Genomic DNA, 20,382 nt, shown 5'->3' with positions numbered 1-20,382 from the left:
TGACAACGACCACTGAAGGATGGTGGCACATGCCTCCTGTCACATCATTCTTCTCAAATCTACGGCAAGGATTCCCCCGTACGGTTCAATCAACGGCCATCATTTGCCTTTTCCCAACCCCTACACTTTCTCGCTCTGCTTGACAGGCAGACCGAAAAAGAGCAAAGAAAGAGAGAAGAATTTGGGAGAGAGAAAGAGAGAGAGAGATACACTTCACTCCACTCCACTCACTCAATCAAATCCATACATAGATAGCAAACAGTTGAATTGAAAGAGGACTTAGCTGAGCTTAGCTTGCGGTCTCTCTCTCTCTCTCTCTTTTCTCTTTCTATATGAATTTCACTCTCTCTCTCTCTCTCTCTATCTCTTTCATTTTTTTAGCTTTCTCTTTCTTCTGCAATCAGGTCGACCTTGGTCGGTTTGCCTATATAAAAAGTGAGATATTATATCACTCTCGCTTTCTCTCTTTCTCTCTCTCACATCTTTGTTCCTCAGTTTATTTTTTTTCTCTTTAATTTATTGGGTATTAAAAAAGGGTTTCTTTTACTGAAGGTTGCAGCTGACCTCCAGCTTTTTGGTTTGCTGGGGTTTTATATTTTTCCCTTTTTTTTGTGGAAATTTGGTTGAGGTGGTGATGGAGTGTTTGGAGGAAGAGAGCAAGTGTTCTGAGCTAGGATGATGATGGGCTTATGTGGGTGTGATTAAAGTTTTGATCTTTTATGAAATTGGGGGAGTTTTAGGGTTTGTTGATGAGCTGGAATTCTGGGTTTTTCTGGGATTGGTGAATTTTGGAGGAAGTTGGGGCGAAATGCAAGGGAAATTGAGGAGAAATGCATGTGGAGATTGGAGAGGAAATGGTGGGGGAGCGTGGAAAAGAGGGTTTAGGGTTTTGAAAGTTTTTTGGATGAAAAGTGGTGGTTTTGTGAGTTGACGGGGTTAAGGAGGTATTTTGTTGCTAATTAGCACTATTAATCTTGTGTACGTAGTTAATAAGGATAACTAATTATTATATTTAAGTAGTGAAGGTGTGGAAAAATTATGAAACTTTCAACATCAGGGTTGGGTCAGCAGGCTCATGAAGGTATCTATCCTCTATATCATCTTTGCTTTCTTCTATCCCTTTCTGTTTCAATTGCCCCTTTTTAGGCTGGACTTTTTTTTTCTTTTTAATTTTTATTGTTATTTTCTTTAAAGAGGGTCTAGGAGCTTAGCCTTTTAATTGTATTTTCTTTGTTTTCTTTGACTAAAAAGCATAATTATCTATTTTAAATCTTGACAACAACTTTGCCTTACTGAAATATGAAAAGGGGCAGAACTTTTTGCTTGTTAGTAATACAATAAAAATGACTGCGGTTATTTTGTATAATTCTGGGTTCTGAAAGGGGAGAAGAAGTGTTTGAATTCGGAGCTATGGCATGCTTGTGCTGGTCCTTTGGTGTCTTTACCCACGGTGGGAAGTCGCGTGGTTTACTTTCCTCAGGGCCATAGCGAACAGGTTCTTTATTCCAGTCAATTTACTAAATTTTGTTCTTTCCTCTTAAATGTATATGTGGAAAGTGATGCATGCAAAGTTGGATGGTTTTTATCTTTGAATGAATACTAATGGACCACAATTGGGATTGGAAGTCAGGTTGCTGCCACAACTAATAAAGAAGTTGATGCTCACATTCCAAATTATCCGAGCTTGCCGGCCCAATTGATTTGCCAACTCCACAATGTTACAATGCATGTGGGTTACATTCTCTCTAGGGTGAATGCTTTTACAAGTTTACTTGTTGGTTTTGAATTGTTCATGTGGTGGAATTTCAGGCAGACGTTGAAACTGATGAAGTATATGCTCAAATGACATTGCAGCCCTTGACTCCGGTATTTTCTTGAGTTTCATGGGGAGTGTTTGACTATCTTAAGGTTGATGAATTATTTATTTTGCATTCATTAAAAAATGATCACTCTTGCACACAGCAAGAACAAAAGGATACATATCTCCCGGTTGAGCTGGGGACTCCAAGCCGGCAACCAACTAATTATTTCTGCAAGACATTGACAGCTAGTGATACAAGTACACATGGGGGATTCTCCGTTCCTCGTCGTGCTGCAGAGAAAGTTTTTCCTCCTCTGGTAATTGTTGTGCTCATTGTGTATTAAATCAGATGCAGCTGAGTGCCTGATAAAAGTCTTATTTTCTTTTGGGACCTTCAGGATTTCACGCAGACACCACCTGCGCAGGAGCTTATTGCAAGGGATCTCCATGATGTTGAATGGAAGTTTAGGCACATCTTCCGAGGCAAGTTTGGGTTTTTGTTGTTTGGTCTTGTGTCCTCAAAGTATCTTAAGCTGTACATCAGTGAAAGTATCTTAAGCATTCATCAAATGCAAGTTTGGGATTTTTGGTTTTTGTTCTGTTAGTTGTTGTAATGAACAACTACAAGTATTGCAGTTATATACAACTGTGAATGCCTCCATTATAACTCAACATGAAATGTGATGGAGGCCAATGAGTGATTAGCACCTAATTTCAGCCGTGTGTTATCAAATTCCAACTGCAATCTGGCATCCGGATCATAACTGGTGATTCAGTTTTCCTATCCTTGTTTTCAATCATTTCAAAAAATATCTTTTTATGTTCTCTACCAGTTCTTTCTCTTCATGTTCTCTGACCTTCTAATGTTTAGCATAAAGCATTTTATAGATTAAAGGCATGTCCATGCCTCTCAATGTTAAGACTCTTCCATGCTTGGGGATTTGAAGACTTTAACATCTCCATTCTTTGAAACAGTAATAGCTCAAGATGAAAACAAAAGACAACTCCTACTTGAATGGCCATTGACTTGTGCCTCTTCAGACTTTCGAAATTCTTGGTCTGCTTGTCAAATAGTTCGGGGATTTCTACATTTGTTATGAGAGCAATGAACATAAGGCATTTCATCTTAATCGCTAGTTTGAAATTGATTTTGATATTTAGATCTTTACCATCCATGTATTGAAGACGCTATGTGAAATGCCTTGCTGTGTATATTCTATCCTCTTTCTTAGAGCTATAGCTCGATTTTAGGAACAACCATCCTGAACACAAACTTTTACCGTGTCCTTTTTCCCCCCTTGATTTTGTTTATTGCTCTAATGCAGGGCAACCCAAGAGGCATCTCCTTACTACTGGCTGGAGTGTGTTTGTCAGTGCCAAGAGGCTCATTGCTGGAGATTCTGTTCTTTTTATTTGGTATGAATTATTTGTTGCAGTCTCTTGAAATGTTGTGCTTGGAAACTCTGAAGCAGCCAGGTGTCTGATTTATTGAGATCTTATGCTGATTTTGAATAAGGAATGAAAAAAATCAGCTCCTGTTGGGAATTCGGCGTGCTACTCGACCTCAAACAGTGATGCCGTCATCTGTTCTCTCTAGTGACAGCATGCATATTGGACTGCTTGCTGCTGCTGCTCATGCTGCGGCTACTAATAGCTGTTTCACCATTTTTTACAATCCGAGGTGAATGCTTGATTTTAATAGTAGATGCTTTATCTTCCTTTGTTTCTACTGACATGCTTAATACATCAGGGCCAGCCCATCCGAGTTTGTCATACCACTTTCGAAGTATTTTAAAGCTGTTTATCATACCCGTGTTTCTGTTGGGATGCGTTTCCGTATGCTGTTTGAAACTGAAGAATCAAGTGTCCGCAGGTACAGCACTGTGGTAACCTCGTTTTGCATTGTGAATATTGTAGTGCTGGAGTGATAGTTAATACTTCATGGAATGATGCATTCTGATACTGTTGCAAAGAAATATGCATATCATGCTTAGTCGTCAATTGTCTTAACTGAAAATATCAGACCTTTGGTTATACCACTTTTGTGCTTGTTTGAATAATTTTGTTGCTGTGAGTTATGGCCTGTATTTCTGCAGTGGCTATCATATGAAACTCTATCTACTTGTCATCCATGGTATTTGAATTCTTCAGGTATATGGGTACAATTACTGGAATTGGTGACTTAGATCCAGTTCGGTGGCCAAATTCCCACTGGCGATCTGTTAAGGTAAATGAGCTTGTAATGTTATCTTTTGAATGTTGTAATCAAATATGAGCTTATACTGTGGGACTATAACTTTATTTGTACAATTTGATGGCTATTGAACACCTCGCATTGGTTATTTATGGAACCATTTTTAGCTTGTATAAGGATCAACCTAGAAGTTGCAGGTTAAATTTTATAAAATGGTTTCAACAATGAGAGGAAACCCCTTGTTTTGAGACCTAAGTGACTGAATTACAAGATAATTGGATGAGAGAATGGGAAGACAATCCGAGTGCTGGGGAAGTAGGCAAGAATGGAGGGTAGTGGACCAAAACAGACATCAGAGCGGTTAGCAATTAGATCACTATTATTGGCTCACGGTGACCTAGGCCTGTATTTACAGCTGCAACGCACAGGGTGGCATGCAGCTTCGCAGTTGGTCGTACATGTTTGGTCTTTGGAATCCTCTGGTGATTAAGCCACAAAACCTGCAAATTGCTCTTCCTGGACACATTCCTATAATGGTGGTGGTGGGGTTGCCTGGGAATGCTATCCTTTAAAAGGCAATATCTTTGTAAACCCAAATTGCAGCCATCCAATTAATTTCGCCTGAAAGTAGCATCTAAAATGGCACGGTAACGTCTTAACAAGATGCTGCTACATGTCTCACTGGATGAAACAAGTTGGTCAGTCAAGAGGACTGGCTTTTTCTGGAAGCTACATCCTCACTATTGACATGATTGGGGAATGGAGGTAGCTCGTTACCAAGGTGAATATACCTCCTTGTGACTTCTCTGTTTGGGGTTGGTATCATGGTTCTCCCTTTAAAGCTGGCTCTAGGCAGGTTTGGTTCTTCTCTGTACCAATGTGGGCTCTGTAGGAGTTCCAATACTCCTCATTTTTCCAGCTGCCCCTCATGCCATCTTTATTAACATGTGTCTGACATAGTCTTAGATTGAGATTGTGTCTAGAGAGACTAAAACGAAGATGTACTCTGAAATATTAATTTTGTTTCATTGCTGAAATTTTTATTTAGATTCTATTCCTCTGCAGCATGATGGATGGAGGTGTAAATTATGGAGTCTTGTGTGTGTGAGAATTACATCGTATAATTCTTTTTAGGCTAAAAAATCTGTACTTTCCTAACCTTTTGTGTTGCTACAGCCTTGTACTTTTGCCTGAATTTTGTTGGTTTATGCGTTGCCACTAGTTCCAGAAAACTACCTCAGTATTTTATTGCATAAGTGAAAGTTGATATACCTGCTTATCAAAACTTGTTGGGCATTTCCTGTTTCATTTGCCCAAAACTTCCAGGTTGGCTGGGATGAGTCAACAGCTGGTGAGAGGCAGCCGAGAGTCTCACTATGGGAGATTGAGCCTTTGACAACCTTTCCCATGTATCCATCATTATTTCCGCTCAGACTGAAAAGGCCGTGGTACCCAGGAGCCTCATCTTTTCAAGGTGCTAAATGACTTATATATTACTGCTGTTTCCTTGTTTATTTTGCTTTTCTTTTCTGATAAGGAGTGCATGAGGTCCATCTGTTTTATTTTTTTTTGAAATAAATTTATTTATGTATGTTTTACTTTGGTAATTGGGCCTATCAATCCATGGGATGAGTCAACAGTTGGTGAGAGGCACCTCAGACTGGCACTTTGCTGGATTTACTTTCCCAAACCCCATGGTTTACCTTTGCTTGTTCCTCTTCTTGTTATCCATCCAACTGTTCATTGGCTAGCATTGGGTTTTGGAGATTTTTTTTTACCTTTGGTATTATTACAGATGCCAGTAATGAAGCTGTTAATGGCATGACATGGTTGAGAGGAGAAACTGGTGAGCAAGGACTCCATTCCTTGAACTTTCCATCAGTTGGTATGCTTCCCTGGATGCAGCAGAGGATTGATCCATCAATGCTCCGAAATGATCTCAATCAGCAGTATCAGGCCATGCTGGCTTTGCAAAATTTTGGAAGTGGAGATTTGCTTAAACAGCAAATGGTGCAGTTTCAACCACCTGTCCAATATCTTCAACATACTGGCTGCCATAATACGTTGTTGCAGCATCAGCAAGTAATACAGCAAGGGGTGCCTCCTCACATACTCCCTCCACAAACCCAAATGCTATCAGAAAACCTGAATAGGGCACAGGCGCAACAAGTCAACAATCAATCTGAAGAACAGCAACCGCATCATCCATTTCAGGAAGCATATGTGATCCAACATGAACAGCTCCAGCAGAGGCAATCATCAAATATACCATCTCCATCATTTTCTAAAACTGACTTTGCTGATTCAAACACTAAATTTTCAGCATCAATAGCTCCTTCAAGCATGCAAAATGTGCTAGGCTCACTCTGTTCAGAGGGAAGTACTAGTCTTTTGAACTTCTCCAGAACGACTCAGACCATGCTAAATGAGCAGCCACCTCAACAATCCTGGGTATCTAAATATTCTCATGGACAAGTCAATGCTTGTTCGAGTGCTGCGTCACTTCCCCCATATCCTGGAAAAGATGGTCCCAGTGAGCAGGAAGCTTGTGGCTTGGATGCACAGAATCAAGCTATTTTTGGTGCCAACATTGACTCTGCTGCTCTTTTACTTCCCACTACTGTCTCCAGTGTCGGTACTTCTTCAATTGATGCTGGTGTGTCTTCTATGCCATTAGGGGATTCTGGCTTTCAGAATCCTTTATACGGTTTTGTGCATGACTCTTCCGAGTTGTTGCATGGTACTGGTCAAGATTCACCTACACGAACCCGCACATTTGTCAAGGTACTAGTTATAGACTATGATGCACATCTTTTCACTTTCATTTCTTCTAGTTGATCACTGACCAAGTATTCTCGTTTGCATATCCAGGTCCACAAGTTTGGGTGTGTTGGGAGGTCATTGGACATCAGCCGGTTCAACAGCTATCATGAGCTGCGACAGGAACTCGGTCAGATGTATGGGATCGAAGGGTTGCTTGAAGACCCTCAAAGATCAGGCTGGCAGCTTGTATTTGTCGACAGGGAGAACGATGTGCTTCTCCTTGGAGACGACCCATGGGAGTGAGTACTTTACAGTCAACACCTTGCCTAGATTCCTTGATCACTTGCAAACACCCCTCTCAAAAGGAAAACATAATAAAAGGAATAAGAACCACATGGTACAAAATGGGTCGTGTAGTTATTTTAAGGCTAGGATCCGTCTATATCGCTCATATAGTTTTTGTATTGCTTCATTTTGTTGTTGGACCTTGGATGGTATGGCATATCCGTTCTTGTTTCTGCATGTTTAGCTATTGGTAATTTTGATGTAAGCGGTACTTTGGATTCTTATACGAGATCTGTGCAGGGCATTTGTTAATAATGTCTGGTATATCAAGATCCTGTCTCCAGAGGAAGTGCAGAAGCTGGGAAAGCAAGAGGGTGAATCCTTGAGTCGCATTGCTGCTGAGAGGATGAACAGCAGCAGTGGTGATGGGCGAGACATGGTCGCTAGGTTTCCTTCTTTAGGATCACTAGAATATTGAGAGGGAGTAATCACTAATCACTTAAAACAGTCCTAAAAGCTCCAAATGTTTTTGCAGTTTCTGCTTCCTATCTGTCTATTCATCACACTGTCGTGTTTGTATTTGTAGTGCTCTCTATAATCTGTTGTAGGAAGGTATAATTCTCTTTTAGCCAGCGGGAAGGATCAACAATATGTGATCTGGACCCAGTTGAAAACAAGAAACCTGTGCAGACATCCTAGTGAATGCAGCATTATGTACTGAAAAGAGGAGACAAGAAATGTAGTTGTATTAGAAATATTTTCTCTCTAGCTCTATTGTCTTGCTTTATGACTTTTTTTAAGGTGGAAAATACGAGTCTTATCGTTTGACAACTGAAAGTACACGCCAAACTCAGACAGAGAGTAACGAAAAGGGGGAATCTAAACTGCAGAAAAAAGACAGCATCATTGCCAAAAAAGCATGTATGTTGGTTTGCCTTTAGCAAACGCATTGATTGTGTTAAATAAACGTGACCTAATCTTGATGTTGAAGTAGAAATGAATGAACATCTGTTATGGGAATTTTGTCAAGATTTGAGGGATGGGGACAGAGATAATAATAGGCCCAGTGTATTTCCTCACAAAATGAGGAAATGAGGAAATTAGAGGACTATTTTTCAAAAACAAGTATTTTAAATATAATGTTATAGATTGTAATACATAAACAAAACAACTAAAAAACATCTATTCATATAATATATTAAAAACAACTCATAAATATATACAAAAAATTTTAATAAAATACAACAACATTTTCTATCTATCACCACCAACCCCTCCCTCATTCCCACCCACTATTGCCACTACCCCTCCCTTACCCCCACTCACCAACGCCACCACTCCCTCCCTCTTCCTCCTCCCCTCTTCCCCTTCTCTGTTCTTCCTCTCTTATGCTTCCCTTCCACCCCCAGAAGGTCGCAACCTTCTGGTTGGTTGCGATCTGGCCGCGACCAGATTAAGGGGGAGAGGGAAGGGCCGATGGTTGGTGGGGAGGAGGAAAAAGAGGGAGGGGGTGGTGGCGATGGTGGGTGGGGGTAGTGTTAGTGGTGGTTGTGGTTATGGGTGGTAGTTTAATTTTTAAAAAGTATTCTAAAAATATTTTAATGTTAAAAGGTATTCCAAAATATATTTCAAAAATTTCTCCAAAAAATCACAAAATCCACAGTAAAAGTTTTTCATGTACACTGTTACAGTAAAATATTTCAAAAACACTCCAAAAAACAGTTAATCCAAACAGATCCAAAACACATTAAAAGGAAATAATTAACCATCTCAGTAGCCTGTGGGCCGTGGCTTAACCAGTCCCAGCCCATTAAGACCTAAAAGGACCTAAAAATCCGGTACCTCACCGCCCCCTATAGGCCACAGTGACCCAATTGCCTATCCTAATTAGCCCACCTCGTCCTGCCCCGCTGCTGATGTTTGCGGGTGGGAGTACCTCATTTGATTACCCCAACGAAAAGAAAGTTATATAAAGGGGGAATAAAAAGGCATTTTTTTGGATAGTAGGACTGTAGGAGTATAAGAATTGGAATGGGAGCAGAAAATTCAAACTTGAGCGAGCAGGTTGAGAAAAAGTCCTTTTTGGGTTTCAATTCACAGTTCCCACTGGCGGTGGTGGTGGCGGAAGAAAGATGGTGGGGAGGAAGATGGAATGGGCGGCGAGAGGGAACCACCTAAGAGGGATACCAAGAAAAGCTATTTTCATGGCGGTCGGCGCTTTTGCAAAAGCGGTAGCCAATTTGCTCAACACCACCACCGTCCATAATGCCGAGACCCTCATTCACCTTGTCCGATCCCGCCCTCCTGGCGTCCCTCTCCTCACCGTCAGCAATCACATGTCCACGTCAGTCAGTCAGTCCCCTTCTTCTTCCTCTCTTGATATTTCATTTTTCTCTTCAGTGCACCAAAATATGTTGTGGGTTTTATTTTTCTTCTAGAACCCCTGATGGGTTCTTTCTAGCATATAGTTTCTTGTTGGATCATAATAGAAAGTGGATTGCATTTGCTTCCCTTTCATAGGATCCTGCTACCGGATTTCTGAAAGTATTTTGATATTAGTATGTTTCCCGTTTATATACGAGTTGATTTGATGTGCTATTACGGCCGAAGTTTTTTGCAATATGTTTGTAATTTCCTGTGGATACAACTATGAAGTACCTAATTTGTTCTGAGGAAGATAAATGAACCATTTCGCACTGTAAATGCTACAAAATCATTGAAAAAAAATCTCACTTTTCAGCGTTAAGCTCGTGCAATGAATAATCCATTTTGTGGTTCAGTTTTGCTCTTAGCATTTGGCTGGCGTAGACAATGTTGTGGTTGTCTAACACATAAGGAGACTGATATTTTTAATTGTCAGACGTGTATAGAAGGAAGAAAGATAAGGCTCATGAGTACAATTAGTGTGGTTGATTTGAATTCATTAGTTTGCTTATAAGTTGGTCTCTATATTTTTGTGATTACTGCTACTATTTTGCTGTTTAAGAGGATTATGTTATTCTTTTTAATTTCTGCAGGTTGGATGACCCTGTCATGTGGGGTTTCAAAGGTTTCCCCATTACTGATGCAAGAATTGGACGCTGGGTACTAGCAGCTGAAGATATATGCTTTAAAAATACGGTGCTGTCATATTTTTTCCGACTTGGTGTGTAATATCTCGATAGTTCAGGATAATTTTTCATTTGCATTTTCTTCAATCACCAATTTGTGAAATTGTTCTGGTACCTTAGTCTGTTCTTCTTAAACAGCGAAAGGAACTTTTAAATAGTCCTACTGCAGTAGACATATATCCTGCATTTTGTGGAAAGACCAGCACTGAAGTCCTTGTTGCAATCATTTCTCCTTTTTTGGGATGTTTGGACTACTTAACGAATGCTTGTTCTTAATAGATAATGATAGCTGATGTCCTTATTTACTGAGCAAAAATTTGGACATGCAAAAGATCTTTTGGAGAATGTGTTAGAAGATACATGTGCTTAATCACTGAGTGCACATCGTACATAATTGTCTGTCATCTCTACTATCTTTGATCACGTTCCTCATCAACCTTCCACAGATATCAAGTTGAATGGCTAAATTGTAATGGTTCAATTGTGCTTTTTAGGCCAAAGAAATTGCATGGCAGCCTGAAGCAGTCCATCTTTAGTGAGCTTGACTTTGTTTAGAAGTGCTTGTAAAAGCAGTCAGGACAAGGTTTTATCTTTGAAAATTGATAGTTACCAAGGCAATGAACTGATTCTAGCTTGCTGAAGAAGCTCAGGTTGCTAGCTTAGCAAACTAAAAAATGAACCAGACTACTGTTTGACTATTCCTTGTTAATGAGCTGAGGTTGTAGTTCTTTCTTATCTGTAATGATCTAACTTGGCTTCATACTCATGGAAAGTTGGTTTCTTTCTCATGGAACATTTGCAGGGAAATGCATACCTATAACAAGAGGAGGAGGAATCTATCAGGAACATATGAATGAAGCTCTTGATCGCTTGAGGGATGGAGCTTGGGTAATTTATGTTATTATACTGTTTTAGTTTCACACTGAGCCTGAATATACTGTAATTGCAGTGTAGATATGACATTTGCTTCTCTCTCTCTCTCTCTCTCTCTGTCTCTCAAATTGTACCCCCTTTTCCCCTTGATTCATTTCTCGTGTGCATTCTTGTCCACTTTGCCTTGTGTTGTTCCATTGATTTTACTGTCTGTAGCTTGTCCATCATTCTTATCACAATGCAATTAGTCTTTATCGCTTCTGTGGGTAAGATAGGCTGACATTTCCTTGTGTGAATCAGAGCTATTGGTCCTCCCTCTTATTTGTGAAGTTACACTAATGTTCCCTGTCAGTTTTTTTTTTTTATTTAAAAAAGAATAAAGAACAGAGGAAAATACTCTTGTTGCCCCCTCTATTACTCCTGCCATTACCTACCAACATGTACGACATTCATTATAGTAATAAGTAATCTAAAAAAACATTTTTTTTTTTATTTTCCTACTGCACAAGGTTTCTAGACTTGCTCCAATGAGGTGAGCGTAACTATCTTTCACGCCCTCCCTCATTTCTGTTAACTTTTTCAATGTCACGTTTTTTGATTGCTTATTTGTAAGGTTCTCAAACCATGTAGTGGTCTTCTATCTTTATTATGTGCTTGATGGTGCACATCAAGAATTGTGCTTTCCTCCTAGAATATTTTATGTAGGAGTATTGTTATTGAAGATAAAGTCAATTCTTTCAAGCAAGATTATAGTTTTCAGTGTTCTCAAACTCTCTTCTTTTGTGATGGACAGTTACATACATTTCCAGAAGGCAAAGTGTGTCAAGAAGAAGCACCAATAAGAAGGTTAAAATGGGGAACTGCCAGTCTCATTGCTCGTGCTCCTGTAACTCCAATAGTTCTGCCAATTTTTCATCATGGTTTGCAAAAGGTCATTCTTGGTGTTATGAAAATGTTGTTTGAATGTCTTGAATATCTTCCTTTGCCATCTGTGCACTTTAGGTACTAAATAGTGCATTTCATTCTAGAGAATGATGTGAATTGCTCCCATTGACAACTTTAACTCCTTCCTCTCTTGAATTAACCAATTTCTAAGTACAATTGTGTACTATTATATGTAGGAAAGATGTGTGCTTTTGCATGTTCATGCTTACAGGAGCATGTGGTTTGAGTTTTTTGTTTATATGTTGGTCACAAATCGTTTTGTTTGATTTTGTTAAATGGTGTATGAGAGATTTAAACACAGACTTCCAAATACAAACTTGTATATTTGGATGAAAACTTTCTCTTTTACATTATTTGGGTACATGATAGTGGACAGTATTATTTGGCTCACTCCTTTTGTGTACTCAAAACAATAGCTGAACTACTTTATTCTTCTAGAGCTAAGCTTGCTGAGCCTAGCCCGACCTTGAAGCTTGTCGAGAATATCTAACTCTTGGAATTCATGGTAGTTGTAGAATTGAGCTTTATCCAAATTACTGTGCTTGTTTTTCCTTGTTGGTTCTAAAATACTCATTCCTTCTGAAAATTTCCAGGTGATGCCTGAAAATTATATGTTTGGAAGAAGACCTCTTTTACCGTTATGGAATAGGAATATCAACATTGTCATTGGTGAGCCAATAGAATTTGACTTGCCTAAGCTGAAGCAGACGGCATTGTATCGGTCTAAGGATTCAAGTCATTCTGGTGCCAGGTGGCCCATTCTGAAACCGTGTGGACTGGATGAGGCAGCACAAAGATGGCTTTACACATCCATATCAGAGCGAATTCGGACTGTGATGGAGAGATTGCAAAGTTTGGGAAAGTTGAAGTGCTGATCTAAAGTTCAAAGAACTGAACTTGACAGTGTGGTTTTGAGTCATGGCGCACTCAACTTCCTATTTTTAAATCTTGTGCATTTTTGGCAGGCTTTTTACACTCCCTCTTGTTTGTTGAAGATTAATGTCTTAGGTCTAGAATGAATTTTTCTGCCCATTGACGATTGGTGTTGATTAACTCTGTAGTTGCGCTTTCAAGTGGAGAGTGTATTAGTTGCAAATCTTGCAGGTTGCCATTTACAGTTTATGCCGGACTTCTATGTGCAGCATCAATATTCTTTCTTGTGCATTCCCAAGGACACGAGTCTTTTATTTTGGGAAAGAGGCAATGGCTTGGATGGGTGAACTTCGATTAAGCCGATTAGAATGAGAACAATTAGAGAATGAGGATGTCTTTTGTCATTCTACCATCGTCCTCATTTCTTCTTCAAGGAAACCTTCATATGTGGAGCACGGGGGGTCAGATTCCGTTTTTGTTGAGTTGATTTTCAGGTGCACAAATAGTTCCTGTAATAGGAAAAAAAGGAATGATTGTGCTGTTTCGCCATGTTTAACATTCTGCTATTTCAGCTGGTTGCTGCCCAAAAAGAAAAGGAAAAAATCCAACCTAATCAACAATATCAGAAGCGAAAAAAAGGTAAAAAGACCACAATCAAAACCTTGGGTCAAATTCTAACTTACCTCCAGACATATTTGGTTTTCCTCAATTCCCAGTTTTTTAGAGAAGTTTATGTTGTTTCCCAAACTTGGAATTTTCTTCATTCGCAGATCGGTATCTCACAGAATTAGATGATATTCATGCGCCGTTTTCTCCTGGATCCAGTTGTGTCATGTATGTTCTCCATTGATAAATCTCTCTCATGTGTACAGTGTTTGTAAGCCTGGTCAAACAAAATAGGTCGGTCTGTGTCAGATGATAATCTAATTAAATCCCAGAAAGTGAGTGCTGCCCTGTCTCCATTTTTCAGTCAAATGATGATGAGGAAATGATGGTCCTGACTCTGCAGCATCCTTCTCATCCATCAATGGCAGCGCTCCCCAACACCAGCACCAACAGCCGTCTTATTGCCTTCACCACCCCAAAAAATTATGCAGAAAGGCTCTCCCACGTTATCCAACTCAAGGGCTGGTGTCCCATCTGGTGTCCCACTGTCATTGTTGAAACCACCCCACACACCATCTCCTCCATCCAATTCTACCTCTCCAATCCAAATGCCATCAACAATTCCCAGAATCATCCCAACCTCGAACAATTCTCAGGTATAGCTTTCACATCAAGAACTGGAATCAAAGCTTTCTCAGAAGCCTTAACCAACATCCACTCACCCCCACTTGCCCCACATGGTGAAACCTTCACAATTTCAGCTCTAGGCAAAGACTCAGAGCTGCTAGATGAATCTTTTATTAATAAACTTTGTGAAAATCCCCGTAGAATTAAGGTCTTGGTTCCTCCAATTTCAACACCAACAAGTCTAGCCGAATCACTGGGATTAGGCCAGGGAAGAAAGGTGTTATGCCCAGTTCCATCTGTACTAGGCCTGGAGGAACCACCTGTTGTGCCTAATTTCCTTGCTCATCTAGCTAGAATGGGATGGACTGCGGTTAGAGTTAACGGTTATGAGACCCGGTGGGGGGGCCCCACGTGTGCTGAGGAGGTAGCGAGGAGGACTGATGAGGAATGTGGGTTGGATGGCCTTGTGTTTACAAGTACTGCAGAGGTTGAAGGGCTTTTGAAGAGCTTGAAAGAGTTGGGGCTGAATTGGGAGATGATGAGGATGAGGTGTCCAAGCATGTTGGTGGCTGCTCATGGTCCAGTTACAGCTTCTGGTGCTGAGAGATTGGGAGTTGGCATAGATGTGGTGAGTTCTAGATTTGATAGTTTTGATGGTGTTGTTGATGCACTTGCTTATAGGTGGAAATCATTGGATTGCTGTTAAGACAATCAAGCATGTAAATTGATTGGAATGTTGTTTATCACATTTAATCCAAAGATATAATTTGACAACTAACAAAAGTTACAAAGATACTAAGAGTTCTGTTCTGGAAGCTTAGGTCTGATCTAAAGGCTTCAGAGTAGGAGGGCAGTCAATAACGGAGTGTGAGACTTTAAGCAACAAGAAGTTTGGCCACTTGTCTTGCTGAAATTGGTAGAAAAGATGCAATAGGTGTGTGAAAGAGATCTAAATGAGGAAAGCTGTGCTTATGTGCAACTTCAGAAGATGAGATTGTTTCTTTTCTTTTATTTTTGGCTTTTGAAACTGACAAAAGAGTCGATTTCAACACAAACTAACAATTGTATGTATTGATACACATTTATACTTGCTAAGGATTAGTGACTGTTAAAAACTTTCTTACTGGGATTCTTAATTACATACTCCTATTGGCTGCTCTCTCTTGTTCTTCTTTTCCTTTTGGAGTAGCTCTTGTCAAAAACTGGCACCAAATGAACAAATGGTAGCTGAATTGCTAGGAATAGCTATTTTCTTGTTGCTTGATACCATCATTTGTGGGAACTGAGGAAGACCTGGACATTAGCTCAGTTCAATTGCATGGATGATAGCCTCTCATACTCAATACTGTCTTCCTCCAGTCTCCTATTCCAGGAAACTTTTCAAGAACAGCAACTGGATCGATCACATGTGTCTGTTGTGTTGCAAATGTTTAGTCCTTTCACTGATGCACCAAAATTAAAGCTGTTTAGGCAAGTTGCTTAACCAGTGAAACTCCATTATGTACTGTAATCTGAATAGACATTATTGATGCTCCAATATCGAAAAGTAACATTTGATTACATCCAACATTTCTAAGCAAAGGATCCTTCTACTGTGCTCTGCTTTCTTTCTTTCTTTTTTTCGTCCTACCTTGGAGGAACATGATTTAGTTTTCAATCAAAATTTACAAGAATTGGTCCATCACTTCCTTGTTATTGGATAAGACCCTGCGATGGATGCCTTATCGACTTTACTTTTTGTCCAATCATACATGATGAGCATTTGTAACAAACATGCTGGTGTTATGATCCAAGTCTATAAAGTTGCTAACTAACATGCTGTATTAGTTCTGCACATGGTGGAACATACCACTATTTTTACTTGGTTCCCCATGACCCCATCAGGAAACCAAATCAACCATACCCAAAAACTACCAGACCCCATCAAATTAATTTGCCATGTTAGTGATTTCAATCATCATAAAACCAGTAATAAACTCATGAAAGTTTTGCTACATTAGTTTTATTTATGAGAAAGACCTTTGCTTCTTTCATGATTACAGTAATTTTGCGTCCCTTGTGTTTGTCATTTTCATTCTTCTGTAACATCCGACCTTTTTTGTAAGGTACCAATAAGGTAATGCCAGTTCTTGCTTTCTTTTGAAGAAGGGAGGGTTATGTAATATGTATGTATTGGAGAGAACAAGAAAAAGCTCTGAACTCAGGACAAAGTAATTGGTAAAAATTTCCAGTAAGTACCAATTTGGATTGAGAATTATTATGAAGGGAATCATTTCTTTGTATTCACTTATGACTTGTAATGCTTCTTCTTTCATTCTTTAACAACTAGACTGAAAAAAAGAAGAAGAAGAAGAAGAAGAAGGAGATAGTACTATTACATTTCTCTGTCTGAACAACTAGTTAAAAAAAGAATCTGTTTGTCCGGATGATTTGCACTTTACTTCCATCATGTTCTGTCCCTAATCAAGAGACCATTCCCTGTGGTTTTTGACCTTCTCTCTGATTTCAGGCGATCTCATTCCAAACATTCATACACTCCTGATTTTGGAACTTCACATTTGCCCTTTCGATCATTATGGGAAGAGAAAATTACGGAAATGAAATGATTGGTTTATTTGCCTCTCTCTTTATCCTCCATCCATGATACAGATGTCTACATGGAGATTTTGAGTTCATTTTACATTCCCTTTCAAAACATTAAGAAGATATTTTCTTCTGTACGAGGAGGAATTTGAGGAAGAGTTTTTGAGCTTCCTATAACCAGAAAGTTGTTAAATTGGCCTATGTGATGATGAAGGCCTGCTAGAATGGACCCAACCACTGAAGATCAGAAAATATGCTGGATACCAAACAACTCAAACGAACAAGGAGGCATTGGCCCTCAAAATGAGACTCCACTGAAATTATGTACAGAATAAAACCCCCCCAAAAAAAAAAGGGAAAAATAATGAAAGTGAAATGTATCAATTGACCATTTATCTGTGTTTGGTGTGAAGGCAGATAGAATATGTATCAAAGTTCCTATTGCCACCAACTTTTTATCAATTTTGACCGCTAGGATCTACTGTCTGACGAGATGAGAAAGATACAACAACACATTGGCTGCCAAGGACGATTCAAGAGTTTAGAGACTATAGAATACAAAATGGGTTGTTCTTGTCTTTTCGGTTGGTCAAAACTTTTTGTTATCACTTCCTTCAAAAAAAAAAAAAAAAAACTTTGTTATCACCCAAGTACTACTAATAAAGACTGATAACTTTATTGTGTTTCCTTTTTTTTTTATGAGCTTATTATAAGGGGCCACAATTTAAGGAGTAATAGAAACAAATAAGCAATTGCAACTCGACACCGTTAGTAAGTAATCCAAAAATAATCAGATGAATACTAATGCACTAAATAAAAGGAAAAACACATGCAGAGATTATAGTTCCTAGCATCTTTAACCTTGATCACTAAAACCATTAGGTCAGCTCAATGACTAAAGGGGGATTTTTAGTTTTTTTTTTTTACTGTTAGATTCAGGGTTTGTATCATAATAGTTAAGGATTGGAAGGGCTTTCAAATTCAGAACTCAGAATCCTAACAATTAGGAGTAAGAAGGGTGTGGAGAGGGATTGAAGGGTTTTTTTTTAAAAAAAAAAAAACACACACATTGATCACTTGTTCAAATCTTCATCAACAACGTCATCTGGCAATTGAGAGTATTGAGTCCAAGATCTTTGATTTTAAAATGTTTCTCTGCAATAAATTAATGTGAGCAGGCTTGGTTTAATAGCAATTGATTTGTCTTGATATTCATGTATACAAGTAAACAATGCCGGCTTACCGGTCGAAAAGGATTATTAACAAAAAAAACAAAAAAAGAAGAAGAAATTCTGGCCCTACAGGTAGCAATTAGTAGTGTCAATTTGGTATTTAAAAGTAAAAAGAAAAGAAAAATCCAACTCCTGAGTTTTTACTCTTTAACAGGTACACTCAACCTTTTCATGTGTGCCATAAATACAAAATCCTCTCCACTTTCGTTGCACTTTTTAGTTGTTGGTTGTTTTGGAAAGAGCCAACTTTTCAGCATTGAATAAATGATTCACGAATGGAGACTTGGTAGTAGTGGTACCATTGCAGTAATGGGAATAGTAGTGGTCATTGTACACTTCTCGTGAGTTTATTTATTGCAAAATCATCTCAATTCCCTCCACTTTCGTTTCTCCAGTCCACTCCACTCCACCTGGTGCAATTTTATGCAGAATTCAAAGCCGGCTGGCCGGCATCTAACTGAGAATGTATATGAAGTCATCAAGTCTACATCTATTTATCTATTTTTTTTAACTGATTCATTCTCCGAGAGAATGCTCTCTCTTAAGATTGTGATTTTCCCTTAAACTTGTCACAGGGGCTAAATATGATTCAGCAAATTACATCATATGCTCGATTTAGTACATTACTCCTCCTTTTTTTCCTTCCCTTGTTCACTTTCAGATCAAAGAGGTGCATTACTGCACATCCTTTAAATTTTTATTGCATATGCAGAGATTTGAATTCTTGAACTATTGTCAGGTCTGCACGCTTGAACTTATATGCTTTATTTGGTGGCTAACTCACGTAAACAGAGTTGGTTAAAATAAAATGTATGTTCCTTCTTGAAAGATGCAAATGCATTTTCTTTATTATTTCTAAACGTTAGAATAATTATATCCTAAGTTCCAAAGTTTTAAGCCTTAAAGTTGCAAATCCAAACACAAGATTAGTTAGATTGGAAATGTAGGGGGGTAAGCGACTAAAGTCATTGAGAATGAGGTAAGGCCTTTTTCTCCTTTTTTTTTTTTTTTTTTTTTGTGGGCTGGGGGGTGGTGGTTTGGGGGTTGTCCAGAATCAAGTAACTTCTTTTTTGTATGGTTTCCTGAATCAAACAAGTGTTTAAATGCAAATTAAATAAATGTAGCCACCATCCTTTGGTTTTCTTGGACACAAAATTGCTTTAATCAAAACACTTAATGATGCATGCCAAATAGATTGAAACTGCAAAACAATTAAGTGAAATCAAAACTGCGAACCAATTTGATTTATGACCAGCATCTTTCTTCCCTCCACTGAATGTCAAGTGGGAATTTGCCCACAATAGGACCCTGAAATTAATTTGAGACTGAAAATACTTTAGGGTATCTTCAGATTCACCTTTGGGACTAACCACAGAAAAGGGTAGGGTACGTTATATTGTACTACTTTCAGCTTTCATCGGTTCTCCTGCTGACAGATAGTACTTTTAAGGTAAAAATTGGAAAGAATAAAGACACCAATAACTACAATATCATACCATGTTGATATACTTGGGGGTTATAATCAGTTATCTGATGTGTCTCACTATTCAAACATATGAAATATATCTATATATAGTATAGATACTCACTCTAGTAGGTCCTTGAGACAAAATTTTTCAAGAATTAAATTCCCGCGCAATGAGCTACCTTGAAGAAATTGAAATTTGATCTTTTCTTTTCTTTTCTTTTCTCTTCTCTCCTGAGAGACGTATACTTGAAGCAAGCTGCATTAAAGACTGGAAAATGGTTTTTATGTTCGACGTCTGCCAATCAATGAGTCCATGTGATGATGTGTGGCCATGGCAAATGAAGCTTCTATTAGCCTTTGAACACGGATTGGCTTCACTGTTTATGCTCTAATCATGAAGATAGATGCAAATATCTCTTGTTAACAGATTCAATCCACAGTTAGCTTTAAAGTTTCTTAACTAATACTACTACTAGTAGTTTATTGGATTTTATAGTATCAGTAGAGACAACCCTTTTCTTCTTTGTTTTGACATAATGGAGCATGATAAAAAGAAAAAAGTTGGTCCCTGAATTCTACCTATTTTTCCTCATGAAGTGACACAAGAAGTTTGAGGATAAAAACACAACAGTCTAGTATCACATGCAATGAAAATGGTCATGGCGTGAAAGTACAGACACAGTTGGGATCTTCTATGCCACTACTCGGTGTCAAATTCAGTGTCAATCCCACTTATCACGTGATGATAGAAGAAATTTAAATAAATAGCACATAACAAATTAAATAAACAGGACACTTGACATAAATATAAAAGTGGCACTGAATTATCACTGGAAAAGTGGCACTGAGGATCCCGTCTGGTACATACAAGTTTTTTTTTTGTTTGTTTAGTGAAATAAGGAAAAATGGCCTCTCCCCCCCCCCCCCTCCCCCCCAAACACACACACCCCCAACAAAAAAAAAAAAAAAGTAGAAAGGATGGAATGAATGATCAAGAAAAACTTGGAGACTAAAATTCCATT

The 20,382-nt window shown here is 38.7% G+C and overlaps 3 protein-coding genes across 9 annotated transcripts; all 3 read left to right on the top strand.

Annotated features, from left to right (window-relative positions):
- Positions 1-265: 265 nt before the first annotated feature.
- LOC113702171 (auxin response factor 8) lies at positions 266-7,811 on the top strand. The gene is made up of 14 exons (XM_072058799.1): positions 266-1,081; positions 1,383-1,495; positions 1,631-1,729; positions 1,810-1,866; positions 1,963-2,118; positions 2,200-2,284; positions 3,127-3,217; positions 3,318-3,482; positions 3,552-3,674; positions 3,953-4,028; positions 5,322-5,469; positions 5,791-6,779; positions 6,867-7,057; positions 7,344-7,811. Exons 1-14 carry the CDS (start codon positions 1,039-1,041, stop codon positions 7,519-7,521), a joined length of 2,514 nt encoding a protein of 837 aa, XP_071914900.1. The 5' UTR covers positions 266-1,038; the 3' UTR covers positions 7,522-7,811.
- Positions 7,812-8,974: 1,163 nt separating this feature from the next.
- On the top strand, positions 8,975-13,067 carry LOC140003897 (N-acylphosphatidylethanolamine synthase-like). 2 transcript variants are annotated; one of them, XM_027223268.2, is made up of 5 exons: positions 8,975-9,387; positions 10,061-10,188; positions 10,956-11,041; positions 11,820-11,957; positions 12,565-13,067. In XM_027223268.2, the coding sequence occupies exons 1-5, from the start codon at positions 9,176-9,178 to the stop codon at positions 12,844-12,846; spliced, it is 846 nt and encodes a 281-aa protein (XP_027079069.1). In that variant the 5' UTR covers positions 8,975-9,175; the 3' UTR covers positions 12,847-13,067. The 2 variants fall into 2 exon arrangements, with proteins under 2 accessions (XP_027079069.1, XP_027079070.1); XM_027223269.2 differs by having other exon boundaries at positions 9,257-9,395.
- A 509-nt stretch (positions 13,068-13,576) lies between these two features.
- LOC113702197 (uncharacterized) lies at positions 13,577-17,239 on the top strand. Of its 6 annotated transcripts, XR_003451086.2 has the most exons (3): positions 13,833-14,705; positions 16,183-16,307; positions 16,587-17,239. XR_003451086.2 is itself a non-coding variant. In XM_072059303.1 (2 exons), the coding sequence occupies exon 2, from the start codon at positions 13,833-13,835 to the stop codon at positions 14,781-14,783; it is 951 nt and encodes a 316-aa protein (XP_071915404.1). In that variant the 5' UTR covers positions 13,577-13,678; positions 13,815-13,832; the 3' UTR covers positions 14,784-15,236. The 6 variants fall into 6 exon arrangements, 5 of the variants coding, with proteins under 5 accessions (XP_071915404.1, XP_027079066.1, XP_027079065.1 ...); XM_072059303.1 differs by lacking the exons at positions 16,183-16,307; positions 16,587-17,239 and adding an exon at positions 13,577-13,678 and having other exon boundaries at positions 13,815-15,236; XM_027223265.2 differs by lacking the exon at positions 16,183-16,307.
- Positions 17,240-20,382: the final 3,143 nt, after the last annotated feature.

This window comes from Coffea arabica, chromosome 7e, assembly GCF_036785885.1.
Source record: "Coffea arabica cultivar ET-39 chromosome 7e, Coffea Arabica ET-39 HiFi, whole genome shotgun sequence".
Lineage (NCBI taxonomy): Eukaryota > Viridiplantae > Streptophyta > Magnoliopsida > Gentianales > Rubiaceae > Coffea > Coffea arabica.
Note: the sequence above shows the minus strand (reverse complement) of the source record. Positions and strands in the feature narration are given on the sequence as shown.

Coding starts and splice junctions, on each gene's coding strand:
- LOC140003897 (XM_027223268.2), top strand. CDS start 9,176: ATGGTGGGGAGGAAGATGGAATGGGCGGCGAGAGGGAACCACCTAAGA. Junction 10,189..10,955: donor GTCATATTTTTTCCGACTTG/GTGTGTAATATC, acceptor GAACATTTGCAG/GGAAATGCATACCTATAACA. Junction 11,042..11,819: donor GCTTGAGGGATGGAGCTTGG/GTAATTTATGTT, acceptor TGTGATGGACAG/TTACATACATTTCCAGAAGG.
- LOC113702171 (XM_072058799.1), top strand. CDS start 1,039: ATGAAACTTTCAACATCAGGGTTGGGTCAGCAGGCTCATGAAG. Junction 2,119..2,199: donor AGAAAGTTTTTCCTCCTCTG/GTAATTGTTGTG, acceptor TGGGACCTTCAG/GATTTCACGCAGACACCACC. Junction 4,029..5,321: donor CCCACTGGCGATCTGTTAAG/GTAAATGAGCTT, acceptor CAAAACTTCCAG/GTTGGCTGGGATGAGTCAAC.
- LOC113702197 (XM_072059303.1), top strand. CDS start 13,833: ATGATGGTCCTGACTCTGCAGCATCCTTCTCATCCATCAATGGCAGCG.